We start from the raw sequence: 19710 nt of genomic DNA, 5'->3' as shown, positions 1-19710 counted from the left end.
CTGTATACACCTCCCTGTATATTATATACACTATCTATACCCTGTATACACCCCCTGTATATTATTTACTCCCAATTATACCCTGTATATACCCCCTGTATATTATATACTCCCAATTATACCATGTATACACCCCCTGTATATTATATACCCCACCTATACCCTTTATACACCCCCTGTATATTATACACCCAATCTATACTATGTATATACCCACAAGTATGTTATGCATCCCCTGTATATTTTATACCCCCGTGTACACCCTGTTTAGCCCCTGTATATTATATTACACATGGAGGTGCATCCAGTCCCCCCTAGCTGTGTAATATTGGTCAGTACATTCTCTGTACACATGTCTGTATATTATTTGTGTGACCCTTTGTATGTATTTTCCCTCCTGTACTGTATGGGGGGTGACCATTGGAGGGCCCCTTGGTAACCCCCCCCCCCCCCCCCCCTTATATATCTAGCTATAATGATCCTTCAAACTAAAATTCACTGGTAAAATTTGATTGAAGCTATTCTGACAGGTGCACTTGTGATCACTTACAGCAGTGTTTCCCAAACTTTTTACCATGGGGGAATCCCCTGATATAACTCCCAGGGAGTTATATCAGGGGATCCCAGGGAGCCCCTGCTACAATTGTTATATTCAGAGATCACAGTATATTAGTGTGGTGGTCAGTATGAAAAATGTATCTTACCATGCTCGCCATTAGGAAGAATGTCACCCTTACAGATAGACAAAAAGATCATTGGTGTCCCCTAAACTGCCCCCTCCCTTACCCAGATGCCGTGCTGGGGATTCAGGTACCATCACTGGGTGTATCTACATTTCTTGTTAGTAAGGTCACGGCGCCATTTATATTTTTTACACATCTGCCCTGAGCTCAGTGTTGGTGTTCCAGGGGCAGATATTGGTGTGTACACTGGCAGGGTCAGCGTGAAATAGGTGAGTTTGTTACCACCGAGCGATTTCTGGGTGGTTGAGCTCCCCTGGGGTGTCCTGTGGAGGTGCCACACCATGGCCACATATATAGTATATACCGTAGGCAATGGGGGAGGGGCGCTAAAGACTACACATACTATAAGTACCCAGGTGGGGGTACCATACCATGACAACAATAAATGTAATTACCCTAGGGGGAGGGTAATACCCTATGTCCACATATACAATATTTACCCCCTGTGTGCAGGTGACCCAGCTGATGCATTTTACCAGAGGATCAAACCATACAAAACAGAATCTGTACAGTTTAGCAACCCCCAATGGATTTTCTAGTGGGGGGTAACTGTAGGAGTATCTGCTGGAGGTTGGGGTTCCTGGACACAGCCAGTTCTCTGTGTAGGATTTTGAAGCTTTTCCTCCAGGTAATGTCTGAGTTGTGTTTGTGTCATTCATCAGGGATTCTCCCTGGACAGCAATAAATACCTGACAGGGGGTCTAAACCACCCCCCCCCCCCCCTTGCTCCATCCAGCCCCAAAAAACAAGCTCGTGTCCAATCAGTGGATTTATTAAAGGGGGGGGGGGGTAAGAATTCCTTGGGTCGCCCTTTTGTGACAACATTTGTAGTGCAATCTGCTGCACACAGAAATCGCATTGCACAGTCAGAATCTGGGGATGGAGTATTGGTAACCCCTCACTGGTCACCCATCCTGGCCACATTCCCGGATACAAGGAGGAAGTGCAGGTGGGTGGAGGCAGGTTTACTCTCATTAACCCTTTCCAGGCTGTGTGTAGGATTACAGCTGTGCTGCGCGCTCTGTGTCAGCATTCGGTATGCAGGACAGACAGGTGAGACAGGTAGGACAGGTGCTGCAGTTCCCACTGGGAGAAAGAATGGACTGGTGGGAGGGCAATGGAGGAGGCCATATAAATCCCATGTAAGTCAAGGTAAGTCCCCTGTGTACCTTCCATGTGTAGTGCACCATCTATATACCCAATATATCAACCCAGTACATGTCTCCCCTGTGTATGCACCCATTGGATGCCCCAGTATAAAGAATGAACCTGTTTTGAGTAAGCAGATGTCTCTCTGCAGAGGTCCGACCCATCCCACTTCTATGTCAGGCCAGAAGCTCCAGTCTGCAGAGCTCACGCTTCCTGCAAACTTCCTTTAATGTGATATAAAATAAACTATTGAACAAGCAATCCTTCCACACACCCTGCAATAAAATAATAAATAAGTGATCTGTTGGGATTTGTGCTGCTTTCGTCCCAAATATCTGGTATTGCCCTCTTTATCATCAATGATATCTTGTGAATGAGGCCCTCTGTTCTCTCATATGGTGACATTGGCTGTTCTTCATTTTGTCACCATAGGTTGTGTTTTGTATATTTTTGGGCCACTTCAGAAGCTATATTTTTGAAAATTCTTCTGAAGTTCACATGAGCCCCATTGTCAGCTTCCAGGCTGATGAATGCAAAATCTCCTTCAATATATTTTACACCCCACTGACCTCTTTATACCCCTCTAATATTCAATATGTGCACCCCACTGACCCTGCAACATTCTCATTGGCTGTTTGTGTGTTACATTGTAGAAGCATCATGATGCATTGCGCAGTGCTGCCGCCTGGCTGGACTGGTCACATGACCCTCTACAGGTGACATGCTGCGGCGTCTTTTCTGCAAAAGATGAACATGAACGTTCGAATCAAACCCACTGATCTTAACGGAAATATGACGGAGAATGGAAACATCACCGACCTCTTCCACGAGGACGCTCAGGTAGGGTGGGGCAGAGGTGCCATCAGTACATTTCGGTATAATACAATGTTTGCTCTCCCTGATCACTTAGTATCACTTTATTATTCCTCACCAATGTTAACCCCCAAGGCTCTCCATTTTCTCAAAAATGTTTTCTTGCCCATTCAGCTGAAATCTCAGGTCAGTGTGTTCAATGTTACCACCTGTCAGATTCTGTGCCCATCCAGGGGCCCCAACAGCAGCGACCTCTGTGGAGGAGCAGATATGTCAGGACCTGTGACCTCAGGGGTGGGGCAGATATTGCAGTGACATCATGGCATTGGTCTTTCTCCTGTTTGTGTCCCCATGCTGCATTTTCCGCCTCCCTTCCTGTAACCTAGGTGTGGAACACTCGAGTCCCTGGGGGTGTTTGTGTTCCCTGAGGTCCTCACTCATTGGATGTTGACTCACAATGTTGTCCTTGTTTTAGGTGTCACAGCTTCAGTCTCGGCCCTGGTGGAAGATCCAGCTATTTGTCTGGGAACCGGTTCTCTTTGGGACATGGGACGGTGTGTTCACATCCTGCATGATCAATATTTTTGGGGTGGTTTTATTCCTCCGCACAGGCTGGCTGGTGGTGAGTGTCATCTATGCAGGCTGTTCTGTCTGGTGAATTACAATATATTATATGCACAATACCTAAATAGGTATTGTAAAGCGCTGTGTAATATGTTGGCGATATAGAAATACTGTTTATTAATATTAATAATAATAATACCTGCATAACATGCTCCCAGCGGCTCTGTATAGGGTACAGAAAATGCACCCAGTGGGCACCGCAATGGGCACGAGTCATGCCTAGAATGGACACTGCATTAGATACATAACATACAGTGGCTACCACTGTGTGTGTGTGTGTGTGTGTGTGTGTGTGTGTGTGTGTGTGTGTGTATACATGACCAGGGTAGCTCGGACCTTCTTGCCCATCCTTTACCAACCTCCCCCTGACCCCCCACCTGCTTACCAACCACTCCCCCACCATTAAATACCCCAAAACAAATCTTGGATTTAAATTGGCTGGCAAGCAGACGTTTATTTAGACACCATTAAATAAATTAACCATTCAAGTAATTAACAAACAAATATCCAAAATATATGCCAAAAAAATATACATTTTACACTTTTATAAGCATACATTAACATAACATAACACTCCATTAATATTATTATAGTTATTATTAAACCAGGATTATATAATGCCAACATATTACATTGAATATAGCCTAATTTACCAACAGCCTAATTCTCCTTTTAATAATACATAACCATTACAAAAATGTCCATATTGTTATCAAACTCCCGATTATATATCCAAACAACCAGGCTGCATGTCTCAGAAGGCAAAATCCGCACCCAACAGGACTTTAATTTATCCAACATCTCCACCTTGGCCCCTAGCCGCCCAGCACCGCCTCAGGAGCCATAATCATTTGTTCACCATAAAGGGGGAGACCCCACCAAAGAGGACCCCCCCCTGCCAAAATACACCACTTTACCATGCACTGGATCCTTGCCTTCCAAGACCTCATCCGCCAAAACGAACCAAACTTTCAACTTAACCATAACAGAAGGGGCTTAGGGGGGCTTATAACCATAACAAAAGCCCTCTCAATTTCATCTATCCCCTTTTACTTGTCCTATTCCTAATCCCCTCCTACCCCACGCTCCATACTTGCCCAGCCCCCTCTAGCATCACTACATTTTCTTAACACCCCTGGGCTAGACCTAGAACCCTGTCATGTAGGCCCTGCCCTACTTTCTTATGGCTACAGGCCTCTCTAAATACACACCCAGAAGGCACTACTACATTGGTCATGTAATATACACCCAGCGGTCACCAGAGGTCACTATTTTGTACATACCCTACACCCAGCGGGCAGCATACTGGGTAATATGATACACTCCTCTCACTTTCCAGCTCCTGATTTCTGGATATTCTGGAGTTCCAACCAACTAAGTGGCCACAATCTTGGCCTGTAGATGTCACTGTAACAGCACCATGAAATAACATTTTTAGTGTTTATTATTATTTTATTGTTTGTTGTCTTATAATAATCTTATATTAATAATAATCTTGTAATAATTAATATTTTTATTGTCATCAGAAGAAAGTTCCGGAACAGAACCATTAATATGGACTTTTTTGTGTAATCACCGGGTGACCCGTTTTCTTTGCAGGGTAACACCGGCATTCTTCTCGGCATTTTCCTGGTGTCTTTTGTCATCCTGGTGGCGTTGGTGACGGTGGTGTCAGGCATCGGCGTGTGTGAGCGGTGCAGCATAGGCAGTGGTGGTGTATACTCCATGATCTCCACGGTCCTGGGGGGGAAGGTTGGAGGAACGGTGGGGCTCCTCTACATATTCGGCCAGGTGAGGTGAAGCCTAAAGTTTGAGTGATATTGGTGTGAAAATGTGTCATATAATTTACCCCCCTACACATGGCGTCTGCCGGTCTGCTGCTTTGTGTTCCTGATGTATCCTTTCCTGGGAAAAAGGGAAGATCCCAAATCTCATGAGAACACCTCCGTCTTACAAAGATGAGGGGGGAGATGTTCTGTAGTACTGTGACAACGCAGCTCAGATAATTACAGTGCAGTGCCTGAGGGTTGTCGCCTGAGGACAGGCAGAACGTCTGATCCATACGCTAGTTTGGGTCAGTGACATAAAAAGCAGTGAAGCCAAAGGATCATCATGGAGCCAGAGAGCACTCAGCTTTCTATATAACAATAAAGAGAAACTCCAAGAGAATTCAATCCCATCAAGGCCAGTGATATAAAATACTGGAATTATAGCTAACTCTCTCTGTTGGATTGCTATCAGGGAGAGTGCGTCTTCATCTCCATCTCTAGTATCTCTGCTGTAATAGAAGAAGGAGCAACCCTATCAGAAGTTATTTTTCTGTTGCAGGAGATTCCTGTAAATTGATTTTCAAGCTCAGTGCAGACTTCCAGGTGAGCCAATCACGTGAGCAAATGATGTCAGTGAGCGGAGTCTGTGCATGTCCTTACACAATGGCTTCTGTAGTTGTTTGATTTATTCAGTTTCAGATTCACTGTGTGGATAGTTTTGAAAGGTCCAAATAATAATCGAGGAGCCCCTGTTCTATGCATAGATCCCAATTGTACAATCAGATTGTATTGTGTGCGGTGATATTTGTTTTCTTTTATTCATAATCCAGGGTAATAAAGGAGCCTGCTATTACTGAGCTGTCATGCCAATGCTCTTGATTCAGACCCCCCCCCCAATGCATTGCTTAGGGTGATGACATTCTCTATTGTTCAGTGTGTTGCAGGTGCCATGTACATCACAGGCTTTGCAGAATCCATCTCAGACCTCCTCCACCTGCAGAGTACCTGGGCGGTGCGCGGTATCTCGCTGGCGGTGCTGCTGGGACTGCTGGGCATCAACCTGGCGGGAGTCAAATGGATCATACGGCTGCAGCTGCTGCTCCTTTTCTTATTGGCTGTCTCCACTCTGGACTTTGTGATTGGCTCTTTCACCCATCTGGATCCAGGTATGTGCAGAGTTTTAGAACATTTGAACGCTTACCTGGAACACTGACAGTATGTGTGTGTATATGTATATTTATGAGAAATACACAAATTACATTATATTTTATTGGTGGCTCTTATTGGTCAGGGCACGTCATTACTCGCAGGTGACCCGTTCAGTGGTGCCCCACTTTCCTGCTTTTTCCACATGTGCCCAGCAGGGGGTCGGCACTGCATTACACATGGTTGACCAGTGCAGTGCTGCCTTGCATTACCCACGTGTAACCAGCAGATGGCGACAGTGCTCTGGATGAGGTCATACATTGTGTCTTCCAGAGTTCGCGCCCCCATTCCTGGCTCTCTCTCTCTCTCCCTCCCAGATTATCACTTTCCTTGGCCGTTGTATGAATTCTCATTTCTACTGGCCCAGGCTGCACATCTCCCATTTTAGCAGGGTGCGGCCCCCACCCAGATAATTCTGACAATTCCATACATGTCAGACATGTATTGGGGGTGTCCAGGAATTTTAATTTTGGGTTAATTTTAGTTTGGAGATTTCGGCTGTGTGCAGAGAGGAGAAAGGGAGAGATTAGGATGCCCCCCCTGCAAGATGCCGGGTGTGTCCGGATATCACAGGAAGGAAATGTTTGTCATTTGTACGCCGCCGTCCTCTGTGTCCATTGCAATGGCTTCCTGCACCCCCCTCCCCCATTGTGCAGGACGGATCATACAATGCATGCAGATATTGTACGGCCCTCACACATGCATGTTGGATCCACATTGTATGGTCGGGGTAAACAGCTGAATGCCGATTGGCAGTTTCCTTACAGGCGGCATCACATGATTGTGTTGCAGTATTGCGCACTGTATGCGTTGGTTCAGTGCAGTGCCAGTGATGCCTCTACTGCATGCACTGCACCACACATAAGACCCTATGACTGTACATTGCTGTATGTTGGGTTCCCAGAAAAGAATACAGTTCAGTCCAATTAAAATTAATGGGCAGCCAGATTTGTCATTGTACCACACGTGGCACCGCACTCGCGCAGCACTGCTGTGACCAAATTATAGATTTACTACCCGGAACTGTGGGTTTAGAGTGAATTCTGCCACAATTTATTGACCCGGAAGCCCTCCAAAATCCCGTAACATTCTACACACAGGTGCACTGCACACCTCGCACTCCGTGCTCAGGCGGCCCCATTACCCCCCATATGTGCAGCACCCCCCCCCCCCCCCCCCCCCCCCCAGCCATCTCTGGGAGAGACGAACGTTGTTGCAGATTTTTCCAATTAGCTGACATAGATTTTGCATGACATCATAGTGTGGCGGTCTGAGAGACGCGGATCTGGACGCCATCCAGGGGACAAGTCGCTGTCTGTCCTGGAGGTGCGTTGTATGGCAACACCGCGCCACATAATGCCCAATCTGCACTGATGAGAGGGATTATCGTACAACACTTAGACACTTCCAAAGAATAAAGAACTCCATTACCGAGCATTGCGGGAATTTCTCCTGCTCCCTGAGGGGTGGAGCTTGACATAGCGTTCTACAAACGTAATCAAAGGAAAACGAAACAACGCTGTCAGCTCAGCTACAGATTGGCTAATTTGATTGGACAGAATAGGATCTGCAATGAATCATTCACACCTTGGTGATCCTAGATCCACATCATGGCTGACCTGCCGCTCATTGACACTGACAGATTTGCGCTGCTTATTGCTGCAATGTCCAGCGACGCAGAGACTGCTGAAACCATGATTGTGGATCTCAAAGTCCACCGAGGCTCCAATTCGACCAGCTGCCCCACTTTGCTGCTGGGTTTACCCCAAGTGAGGAAATTGCTTAATTGACCCCACTGCCCGATGCTAATCTTTGGCCCTCACCTCCCGCAGCCATTCTCTGGCAGCCCTTAAGGGGGCCTGGGCCCTTTCATGGGATTGGGTGAACTGGCCCCACCATTGAGCATTACATATGGATTCTGTCTGGTCAGTGTTATGATCCTGGATATATTGCAGAGCATGCCGGTCATTGTGTGGATGGGAGGAAGAGGGGCCCCACAATCTGCCCCACAGTGAGATTACCCCGAGCTGTGAGCGGGGAAGGAGGAAGAGATTAGCGGCTGCCAACATTGTGTGTGGCCCCCAGGGAGGGCCGAGAGGGGCCCACACAAAAGACACTAGACTTCCAAGAGTAAAATGGCTCTCTGTGTCCCTTATCACAGTGTCACCGGAGCCCCGAGAGCTGCCAGTTCTTTCCTCTCCCTGTGAGGAGACCCAGAAATGTCCAATAGAATTCTGCAAAGTTCTTTTATATCATTTCCAAGCAATGTGCAGCCAAGACTGAGACAAACAGCAATACGAAACCGTCAGAAGACCATAGCAACTAATCAGAATTGCACAATGGCTCAGTGGGTAGCACAGGGATGTGGATTAAACCCAAACTCCACACAAATCCCAAATACAAAGGTGAAATACAAATCCATATAGCCCCATACATTTTTGTCCATCCAGTACAAAAATTAACTTGGCTCCGCTGCACAGTCTTGTCTGGCAGGGGAGGACACCTGAACATTGTCTGCAGTTTTCCTTTCACTCACATGTCTCCTTCCCACCCTGTGACTGGACAGTGAAAGGAAAAGCAGCACAGTGATGAGCTCATCTTATGTTCTTTCCTATCGATGTGCTCTTTGTGGGGATGCTATGTGCATGGAGTTTGTGTCTCCTGTACAGCACTGCGGTATATGTCAGAGCTATATAAATGTATATTAATAGTATGTGACTGTGGGGGGACATTAGAGTCTCAGCTCCTCTGTACAGAAACTGATGGCTCAGTGTTCTCTATATAGCACTTTGGTATATGTCAGAGCTATTTAAATGTATAACAATAGTGTGTGTTTGTGGGGGACATTAGAGTGTCAGCTCCTTGGTCACATTTTCTGTCATGGTCTCTCCCGCAGTCCACGGCTTTGTCGGATATTCGGAGGAATTGTTGCGGAATAATACTCTTCCTGATTACACCGCCGGAGAGACATTCTTCACTGTGTTTGGCGTATTTTTTCCAGCTGCGACAGGTATTGTGGTGGGGGGGGGAGGGACCCAGAATGGTGGTAGGGGTTGTCAGCGAGAGGGGCCAGGTCAGCATTCTGTGTGCTTATGTAGAGTCAGTTCTCGGGTGATGAAGCATTGTAGTTTTTTGTCTGTTTTATATTGAAATGTCTTCTGATTGTTTTACTGTCATTTGTTGAACATTGACATTTCATGCATGAAAAAGGTTTCCCAGAGCACCCGGGGGTTACTGAAGAAGCAGATCAGTGGTAGCTTTATTCTTTTTATTAAACAGTATTTATTTAGCGCCAACATATTATGTAATGCTGTACTTTAAATAGGTGTAACAGCCAGATACAGACTATACACAGGAGGAGGAGAACACCCTGACCAGAAGAGCTGACTCTCTGATTAAAACTTTGGGCAAACCCATATGGGGGAGGGGCCAATCCCCTGGAAGGGCACACTAAATTAGATTAGGGGAGCAATGCTACAAAGGGGGAGGGGTCAATACCATGCAAGGGGGAGGGATCAATGATCTATAGAAGAAAGTTGTTATGAGTGGAGGAGCACAGGTAAGGAGATATGGCAGTCAGTCTCTCACAGTCCTCTAATTGCCCAGGTGATCTGCTATAAAAATGAGTAATAAATACCCCCCCATCTGGCTAGAGTGCCTATGTTTGATATCAGTGACCCCATCTACATATTGTCGCTCCCAGGTGTCATGGCCGGGTTCAACATGAGCGGAGATCTACGCCGACCGTCTATTAATATTCCAGTGGGTTCACTGGCCGCCATCGCCATCTCGTAAGTCCCAACCTTACATGGTGATGGGGTGCAATGTGGTGCCTGTATGGTGAGCACAGTAAACCTTCAGCTTGTTGTATCTCCCCCATCCTGGGGTATCTTTATGTTCAGACTTTGTATCAGCTGACCTCTCCTCTCCCCCAGGTGGTTCCTCTACGTCGTCTTTGTCTTTTTGTTGGGCGCCACCTGCGCGCGGGAGTTCCTGCGGTACGAATTCATGATCGCCGAGAAGGTAAGGGGGTTATAATAGAAAAGGGAGGGGTATATATAGGGAAATTTAGTTTGTTTCTATTGTTTTTTTGTGTTTTCCTCTTCAAGGGATTTCATTTTTTTGTCAAATTTTATTTTTTTGTTCTTTGGTGAGAAAAATGGGAGGGGGAAGGAAACCCCAAATATTATTTTTAATATTATTAATAATATTTTTTTAATCTTCCGCTTTAAATCTCAAATTTCCCCTTTTCTGGTACCAAAATAGAGAAATTTTACTGAAATCTGACTTGAAATGAAATCTTTTCTACTGATTTCTCTTTCTATTTGCAGATAGATTTTTTTGTGTGATTGGTGGTGGTGGTGGTGGTGGTGGGGGGGGGATTGATGCTTATTGGCAGAATTTAAATAAAATGAGGAACGAGGATAACAGACAGGGACATGAGACAGGAAGTGAGAATTCTTGTTGCCATGGGTTACTGCACATTTTTTTCCTCCTGTGCAGGTATCGCTGGTCGGCTTCCTCTTCCTGCTCGGCCTCTACATCTCCTCTCTGGCCTCCTGCATGGGCGGTCTGTACGGCGCTCCCAGAATCCTCCAGTGCATTGCACAGGAAAAAGTCATCCCCATCCTCTCCTTCCTGGGACATGGGGTAAGTGAGCACACTTCAAGCAGCCAATTAGATTTCATCATTTACCAGAATAGTTAAAGGTGAAGTTGGTGTACAGCAAGTGAACGGGCATCTACCCCTCTGTGGTGCTGTCATCATGTGGTGCTGTCATCATGTGGTGCTGTCATCATGTGGTGCTGTCATCATGTGGTGCTGGTGCCCTTTAAATCAGAGTCACAGCTTTCAGTGGATGATTCCAGAAAGATGGCGGCTGATAAAGATTCGCCTGTAAGTCAGATGCTTGTTATCACAGCATTGATGCACCACATGTTTCAGGCCCCTGGGGATGCTGGGCCAATCACGCCCTTCCTTCAGCCGCATACCAAGATTCAAATTATCTTCTGAGAAATCTCGGAATGAGGAATCTCAGCCCAACGAGTGGCCGGCCGGCTGTTCCTGGGATGAGAGAATTTTGAATGGGATGAGGGGGAAGACGGATAGTGAATGTTAGAGGATTGTGGGATGCTGTGCCCGTGGGCAATATGTGACCAATATTTGTCCCCTTGGGGCCCATGGTCTGCGTGCAGCTGCTCCTCCTCTATTTGCTCTACCACAAAAACAATTTGGATAGTAGACAAGTGTCCCCAATGAAAGATGTCTGCTCCCTATTTGTTCTGTGGACACCTCAATCTATTTCCAGTCATTTTCTATTTCAGCAAAAACTGGTACAAAAAAACTGACAAGTCCGACCTCTCCGCCCTCAAAACTAAAATCTAAAACTAAAAACTAAGTATCTCCCCTCCCCCAGTCCACGGCTTACACAATGACCCCTCCCACTGCCAGCATGATTTCTTCTGCAGTTTTTTTCCCAGGTGGAGAGGTTTGATATATCGGTGATTGTATTGTCCTGTACCGTGGGCTGTTCTTGTTGATAATGCAGTGAAATCTTTTCATTTTTTCCTCCCGCATAGAGAGGCCCTAACAAGACCCCAGTGGCTGCCATCTTCATCACCGGCCTGATCACCATGGCCTTCGTCTTTATTGGCCAGGTCAATGTCTTGGCGCCAATTGTTACCATCAATTTCATGCTGACCTACAGCGCTGTGGATTATTCCTACTTCTCGGTAACCATGAGCTACAATCTCCAGCGCTGCTACAGGAAGCTCAGCCCAGCCAACACCGGCCCATCCCGGCCTCTGATCCTGGACAAATCCACCAGTTATGGGTCAAATGGGACCTTACTGGAGTTCACCAAGGACATGGACCAACTCTTCAAGGAGGGGCACACAGGGGCCACAGATCACACAAAGACCACGGATAAGAAACAGAAAAGATTCAATCTGAAGAAATCCCGAAAACCGGCTAAGCAAACCCTGCAAGACAGTTTCCAACTGGACCTTCAACAGGGCGCTGAGCACGAATGCCACACAACAGACGGGCCAATGGACAAAATGACAGATGACCCAGATTATGGCAATACAGAGAAGGAGGAAAATGAGGGCAGGAGCACCCCCGACCAGGAGGGCAGACCTGGCCACGCAGCTGGTGAAGAGCCATTGGACAGCCATGGAGAAGCTCAGCAATGTATATGTGATGAGGATGAGTACATAGAGGGGACCGGGGACCAGGAGCAACTCTTCACAGAGGCCCATAAGCAACCAGAGAGGGAGAGAGAAGGTAGGTAGATGGAACACGGGGAGGGGTTGCATGGACCACAGGGGGGGGGGGCACATGGGGGTGGGGTTGCATAAACCACATGGGGAGAGGGTGGATGGGCCACAGGGAGGAGCCACATGGGGCATGGGAGGATGGACCACAGGAGAAGCCACATGGAGGTTGGGCGGGGATGGATGGAGCACAAGGAGGAGCCACATGTAGTTTTATACAATGGGTTGTGTTGCATGGCTGTCCTATGCCATAACCCATGTTTAGGTGAATGCAGGGAACCCCAACAGCATCCGCCATGATTTTCCTTGTAATGATAAATCAAGTCCGGGGTTCCAGTGGGCAGAATATTGTACACGTGTGTCTTGTTTGGGAATTTTGATCAGTTGTGATGGATCAATAGAATGGGTGGAACATTGGCATCAGATCTGCTCATGTGTGCTTGGCCTCACTGCCTCCATCTCCAACCTGCAGATGTCCACCATGAGTGTGGTCCCCCCTGATTTAGAGGCAGCAGTCATCTGCTTGGTATTATCTGCTGGATTGCAGTGTTGTGGTTGCACTGTCTGTGGTCTGTGTAGGAAGGTGACCTTGACCGGAACATGCCCCCCCAAACTTCTGTGCCCCCCATTGACTCATTTTTGCCCCTTGCAGATTCCAGTTCCAAGCAGAAGGTCTCAGCGCTTGAGATTCAGAGCCTTTCCGTGTCCTTTTACAGCAAGCTGTGCAACCACTGGGTGTCCTTCGTGGGGGTGAGCTCAATTTCTGTGGAATTCTGACCCTGACTTCTCTGTTCTGCAAAATTAATCTTTTCCCTCCTCACAGGCCATCCTGTCTGTGGTCATTATGTTCATCATTCAGTGGATCTACGCTCTGGTGAACATCGGGGTGGCTGTCATCCTCTACTTCTACATTGGCAGGGTGAGCCCGGGCCTGAACCCAGGTAAGTGGGGTCTCCTCCCTCGGGGGTGTCACCCCCAGAACTGTAATCTTTTCCTTCACATAGCAGAATTTCTAGGTGACCCCGTTGTGTCACATGACAGAGGTGTCGGACATAGTACACGTTAGATTTGTTTTATTTACCCCCCCCATGTGGCCCTTTAAAGAATGGAACTGAATGAGGCCCTGCACTGTCCTTTTTCCCACATATTGGCCCCTTTTTTTCTCTGTATTAAAATGTTACGATCACAGGAATTACTGGATATATTGTAACTTCAAAATCACTGGGGACATTCAGCCACCTCTGTGCCACAAACAATTCTCTTGTTTTATCTCAGTGCTGCTGAGAATCTCCTGCAGCCACTTCCTGTCTCTGTGCTCCCCAGGATGGCTGTGTGGCATTTCCTGACAGTGGCCCTCATGATAGGCTTCTGTGACAGGGTGACAGCCAAGAAATAGAAATTGATAGATGGAAACCGAGCGTTGTGACTCTATAACAGGAAATTTCTGACCAAGGAGCTTCATGGGATCATCACCAGGGAATATGGAATATTGTAATTATACGCATGTAAAACCACTGCTCTTAGAACCCATCATTCCAGCAGCATTGGCATGGAAGTGGGAGGAAAGCTTAAGGGTTCTGATTTCAGTATATTGGAGAGATAGTGTTACCTAAACACCATAATGCCCAGCATGCCCACAGAGTATGAGAACCCTTCATGACACTAGAGATGAGTGGGGGGGAATGGTCTGAGCTGCGGGGGCAGTAGAGAGATCCCTCCCTGTACTGACACACCCACTGCTTCTGATTGGTGGCAGAGGCTTTGGACTCCTCCTCCTTGCTCCTGATAATGGCGCCGCTGCAGCTCCTTTAATTATGTCACTGGGGCTATGAAGAGGAATTGCATAGTACAGGGGCAGATGGGGTAACGTTTGAGGGGACTTTGAGATGATGACCAGAGTTCAGCTTTGAGTTCCTCTTTAATGAAAGCTGCAGATTTAATTGACACGAGCGATCCGAATTTTATTGGCTTTGTCAGTGTGGCCCTCATTGAGGCTGCCCCTCCTGGGTTTGTTTTCGATATATCTGAATATGTAGAGTTTGGACAGTGCAACGCTGCTGGAATCTCTGCATTCCCCCCCCATCTGTCCATCAGTCTCTCTGTGCGGAGTTCCCCCATTCAGTGGCTCTCTATAGCGGAGTGAATTTGTGATTTGCATGATAATTGGAGGAATTTTCTCAGCATTTCTCAAGTTGGGGCTTTAATTTTCCGGCTGCCCTCCTGGTAAGGGGTCGAGATGGAGGATTCATGTCAGGACCACACGTCTCACATTTTACATGGGAAGAATTTATCTCCTGTAACGGTGATGAGACCTGAAGATCTGTGGAATAGTGGAGCGCTGGGCGTGGTCACCATAAGGTCAATGTGGTCACTGCGCTCTGTGTAGTCACCGTGATATAATGATGAACAATGCGCATTGTGATTAGTGAGAAGGGTTGAGAGAGCGGCTCTGTGCTGGGACTTCTAATGACCTGTTCAGGGCCGGGACCACAAATCCTTGGTAGTGGATTCCAGATCCGGCTTTAGGGCTGCCAGACATGAGATCCTCCTCAGCAATGATTGTATGAACTCCCTGACCTTTCCTGACCCTATATGAGGAGAGGCCATTGGCTGCATTACACTGCCCTCCATACACACAAACATTCACATAGGGGGGATCTTTCAATTCAATAGCTGAAAGCCATGTATTTAAATCTTCTCTCTTCCATATTTTGTACTTTAGGGGCGGCTGCAAATTTCAGCTTCTTTGTCTGGGTCCGACAATTGGCCACAACAATCTGCAGGTGAGAAATATGTCCATAGTCACTGTGTGGCTTTTCATTCTCCTGGTAACAATAAATGGTCAGCTCTGAGGCTCATGAAGTTCCTGAATTTTCCATCACCTGTGCTAAGCTTAATGATAAAGGAAAGCTACAACAGCCAGTCGGAAGCTCTGCCTGCTATTCACTTACTGACACTCTAATGTCCCCCCACAGTCACACCGTATTATTATACATTTATATAGCTCTGACATATACTGCAGTGCTGTACGGAGAACACTAAGCCAGTCCCATCAGTCTTTGTACAAAGGAGCTGACACTCTAATGTCCCCCCACAGTCACACACTGTTATTATACATTTATATAGTTCTGACATACAGTTGGGTTCATGAATTTTTGGACAGAGACAACTTTTTTCTAATTCTGGTTCTGCACATTACTACAATCAATTTTAAATGAAACAATTCAGATGCAGTTGAACTGCAGACTTTCAGCTTTAATTCAGTGGGCTGAACAAAAAGAAAAAATTACATAGAAATTTGAGGAACTAAAGCTTTTTTTTACACAATCACTTCATTTCAGGTGCTCAAAAGTAATTGGACAAACTTAAAAAGCTGAACATAAAATGTTCATTTCTAATACTTGGTTGAAAACCCTGTTGCTGGCAATGACAGCCTGTAATGTTGAACTCATGGACACCACCGGATGCTGGGTTTCCTCCTTTATAATGCTCTGCCAGGCCTTTACTGCAGTGGCTTTCAGTTGCTGTTTGTTTGTGGGCCTTTCTGTCTTCAACAAGTGAAATGCATGCTCAATTGGGTTCAGATCAGGTGACTGATTTGGCCATTCAAGAATATTCCACTTCTTTGCTTTAACAAACCCCTGGTCTGACTTTTTTAGATTTTTTTTTAGAGCAAATTCCAATCTAGCCTTTCTATTCTTGAGGCTTATGAGTGGCTTGCACCTTGCAGTGCACCCTCTGTATTTACTTTCATGCAGTCTTCTCTTTATGGTAGACTTGGATATGGATATGCCTACTTCCTGGAGAGTGTTGTTCACTTGGTTGGCTGTTGGGAAGGGGTTTCTCTTCACCATGGAAATGATTCTGCGATCATCCACCACTGTTGTCTTCCGTGGACGTCCAGGTTGTTCATGTCCATGGACGTTCATGTCCAGGTGAAATGAAGTTATTATGTTAAAAAAGGCTTTAGTTCCTCACATTTCTATGCAATCTTTTTGTTCAGCCCACTGAATTAAAGCTGAAAGTCTGCAGTTCAACTGCATCTGCGTTGTTTCATTTAAAATTAGTTGTGGTAATGTACAGAACCATAATTATAAAAAAGCTGTCTCTGTCCACATATTTATGGACCTAACTGTATACCACAGAGCTGTACAGAGAACACTGAGGCAGAAGAGCTGACACTCCAATGTGCCCCTGCAGTCACCCATTATCCTGATGTTAGGTTCCTGAATTTCTCTAAGCTCAGTGATAACTTGAAGAACAAGCACGCAGCCAGTGAAGTTATAGTGACATAGATTATTGAAGCCATACACATACAAATATTAATGCATTTTCAGTCATCACACCCCCACCATATTCCTCTGTATTCTGCTAATCTCTTCTGTTCATGGCAGGCGGAAGCCCTCCCTAGGAGAGCAGTATGTGGTGACTCCGACTTTTACCTCTGTGGGTATGGAGACCACGCAGCTGACGGAGGAGAATGAAGACTTTGCGTCTCGTGGCCGATTCCACCACTCGTCAGTAATCAGCGGAGAGCATTTCATTAACCAGTTCAATTAGACTGGCACAGCTGACCACTGCACGGTGAGGTGTGGATATGCCTGGAGATCCTGGAACCCTGCACTGCATGAAGCTGAATCATTGGTGATCACTAGCACAGTACAGACGTGGCGTGGATCCACATCTCCTGCTGTTACAGACTTGTGATTTCTTTATAATGAATGAAGCGCAGGGAACATTAATGCAAATTCTAATGGACATAAAAGGACCCCAAGTTCTAAGGAGATGGCAAAGGGGGAGATAATTCTGCTCCTAATGTGCAAACGAGTTTACCTGCAAAACATGACACCCAGAAGCATTCATCCTCCGTGTCTGATTAACTGTACTGCTGGTTTTACACATAAAATGTAGAATAGCAAAGAACGTACTTTCTCTGAGTCTGTGGACTGGCCCTCAGAGTTGTCACAATTCACAACTTGTGACCACAGCAATGCAGCGCCTTACAGGAGAGGCTGTGGAGGACCAGGTACACAAGGGGCCAATACGGCAGCAATTGATGAAGGGTGGGTTTCTTGTGTAAACAAGCATTTACCCCTTGCTGTGTAAAGGTACCTCTACTTCAGGAGTATTTTTTTTTTTTCATTTTCCTGACATCCTCAGTATTTTGAGGGTGGACACTTCACCTAGAAGCAGAGGCAGGGGGTGGAGGGTGTCCTATTTTGGTGACCTGCTGACAATACCCTGCAGCGGTGCCAATGGGAATAGCTGTATTATTGAACTGACTATTACAACTGGTGCCCCCCCCCCAGTTGTTCTCACACAGATTGGGGGGGGGGGGCGGCGTGGAGTTTTGTTAGAAGACATTTCAAATATAAAATATTGCTTCCTGTTGTCTGATCTGCTCTTTTACCTGTTCAACGTAACACACAGAAATCCCTTACATGGTGCCAGTAATAATTTCACAGATTAAGCCTTTCACAGATTTTAGACACTCATCTGTCCCCATCAATCGTCTGGTAGCAATTTTTGGTTAGTAATTGCTAAAGATGTCATTTATAGATCCACCACCCCGGATTACCAAACAACCTCCTGCTATTACTTCGCCCCTTTGGCTTCTCCCCCCTCTAATCTCAAAATAATTTCATATGCCTATCATATAATCAATCACTTTTAAGTACACTTCCCATGCCAGGGTGTTCTGATAATTATCTGCCCAATGCTATCCCCAGCCTGTTGTATCTGTGCGAATTTTACCCTGTAATAACTGCACGGGGTTTTTCTTATTTCCAGTGTGGCCAATGCTGGTAGAGACCATGCAGAATATTTTTGCCAGCGGGCCATTTTCTGCCATATACCGTAAGGTGTGAATTCATTTTTGTTTTCTTCCTGAGTTCTCATGTCTACAAGACCCCTGCGGTAGAAGCTCTCACCTATCATGGATCCACATTGGCAATTGATCATACAATGACAAGTTCTCTCTATTCTTTAGATGTTCAATCATCATCCCAGGGACTGGCATCTACGTCTATGGGGACCTCTCAGCTGGTTAGAGGTGGGATCAATTTTATTTCTACAACTAATAACTACAAGAAAAAAGAAACACCAGTAATACCCAACAACCCAATTTATAAAATTGTATAGGCTCTTCCTCTGCCCAAATAAGACCGTTTTCCTCTTACCAGCTTCTTGTAGGGTTATAAAGCCTAAAAAATGGGAAATACAGAACAAGCCATTCAAGGGGCCAAAGGGGACAATGAATGCATCACCGCGGACTATAAATAAAGTGTCCTTGCTGTTATGGTAAATCTGTGGCTACAACTCAGAGTGATCAGGAACAAATCTGAAGACTAAAGCTGCGTACACACTTGCAATTTTTGTCGTTGGAAAGGATCTTTCACGATCCTTTCCAACGACAAGGGGCTGCAAGATGCATGAACGATGCTGTACATACAGCACCGTTCATGCTCTATGGAGAGGGGAGGGGGGAGAGCGACGGAGCGGCTGTCGTCCATCGTCCGTGGATCCGGCAGGTCGGTCGTCCGGACGATGGACGACACCGACTGTACACATGGAAGATTTTCGCCCGATAATTGGCCGATGCCGATTATCGGGCGATAAAAATCTGCCGTGTGTACGTAGCTTAAGACAGAAGAATCTAAAACTTTATTTCAATTGTTGTTTGTTACTGAATCAAAATAATGAAGCCACAAAGTCAAGATGTGAGCTGGGCCATTAGCATTTGCAGAATGTCAGTAATGTCAAAACTGTCAGTGTGCTTATTTATAGTGACAGGTTTTCTTGATAAGCCCACTCCCTTTGATGCACCAATACACATGACCTATACTATGTGTATGGGTGCATACACTCACATCTATTGAGGGACCCTGGCCCGGCCACTGTTATAGGGGACTAGCCATTTAGATGGCCCCTTTTACTACTGACCCCCCAATAAATCGACATCTGGCTCCTCCCCAGACATGTGAACATGAAAGCGTGGGAAAACCAAGCATACAAGTCTATGAAGAGCTCTGAAGACTTTCTTCCCGGGGTCGGTCAGATCCCCATTGCAATCCCATTGTTGGGCAGTACATAGTGACTTGATTTCCCACTGAAACCCCAAGAAGGGGAAGT

General features: G+C 46.2%; 1 protein-coding gene across 1 annotated transcript in view; it reads left to right on the top strand.

Moving 5' to 3' along the window:
- Positions 1-18097, top strand: part of SLC12A8 (solute carrier family 12 member 8) — a 19792-nt gene extending 1695 nt beyond the window's left edge. Inside the window, exons 2-14 of the mRNA XM_072417881.1 lie at positions 2546-2732; positions 3181-3327; positions 4929-5120; positions 6033-6264; positions 9201-9314; positions 10008-10095; positions 10240-10327; positions 10808-10954; positions 11884-12589; positions 13232-13329; positions 13403-13520; positions 15302-15362; positions 16974-18097. Coding sequence (XP_072273982.1) covers positions 2640-2732; positions 3181-3327; positions 4929-5120; positions 6033-6264; positions 9201-9314; positions 10008-10095; positions 10240-10327; positions 10808-10954; positions 11884-12589; positions 13232-13329; positions 13403-13520; positions 15302-15362; positions 16974-17139 — 2250 coding nt within the window. The 5' untranslated portion in view covers positions 2546-2639 and the 3' untranslated portion in view covers positions 17140-18097. The remainder of the gene's footprint in view (positions 1-2545; positions 2733-3180; positions 3328-4928; positions 5121-6032; positions 6265-9200; positions 9315-10007; positions 10096-10239; positions 10328-10807; positions 10955-11883; positions 12590-13231; positions 13330-13402; positions 13521-15301; positions 15363-16973) is intronic.
- The last annotated feature ends 1613 nt before the right edge of the window (positions 18098-19710 follow it).

Source organism: Pyxicephalus adspersus, chromosome 7 (genome assembly GCF_032062135.1).
Source record: "Pyxicephalus adspersus chromosome 7, UCB_Pads_2.0, whole genome shotgun sequence".
In the NCBI taxonomy this organism is placed as follows: domain Eukaryota; kingdom Metazoa; phylum Chordata; class Amphibia; order Anura; family Pyxicephalidae; genus Pyxicephalus; species Pyxicephalus adspersus.
Note: the sequence above shows the minus strand (reverse complement) of the source record. Positions and strands in the feature narration are given on the sequence as shown.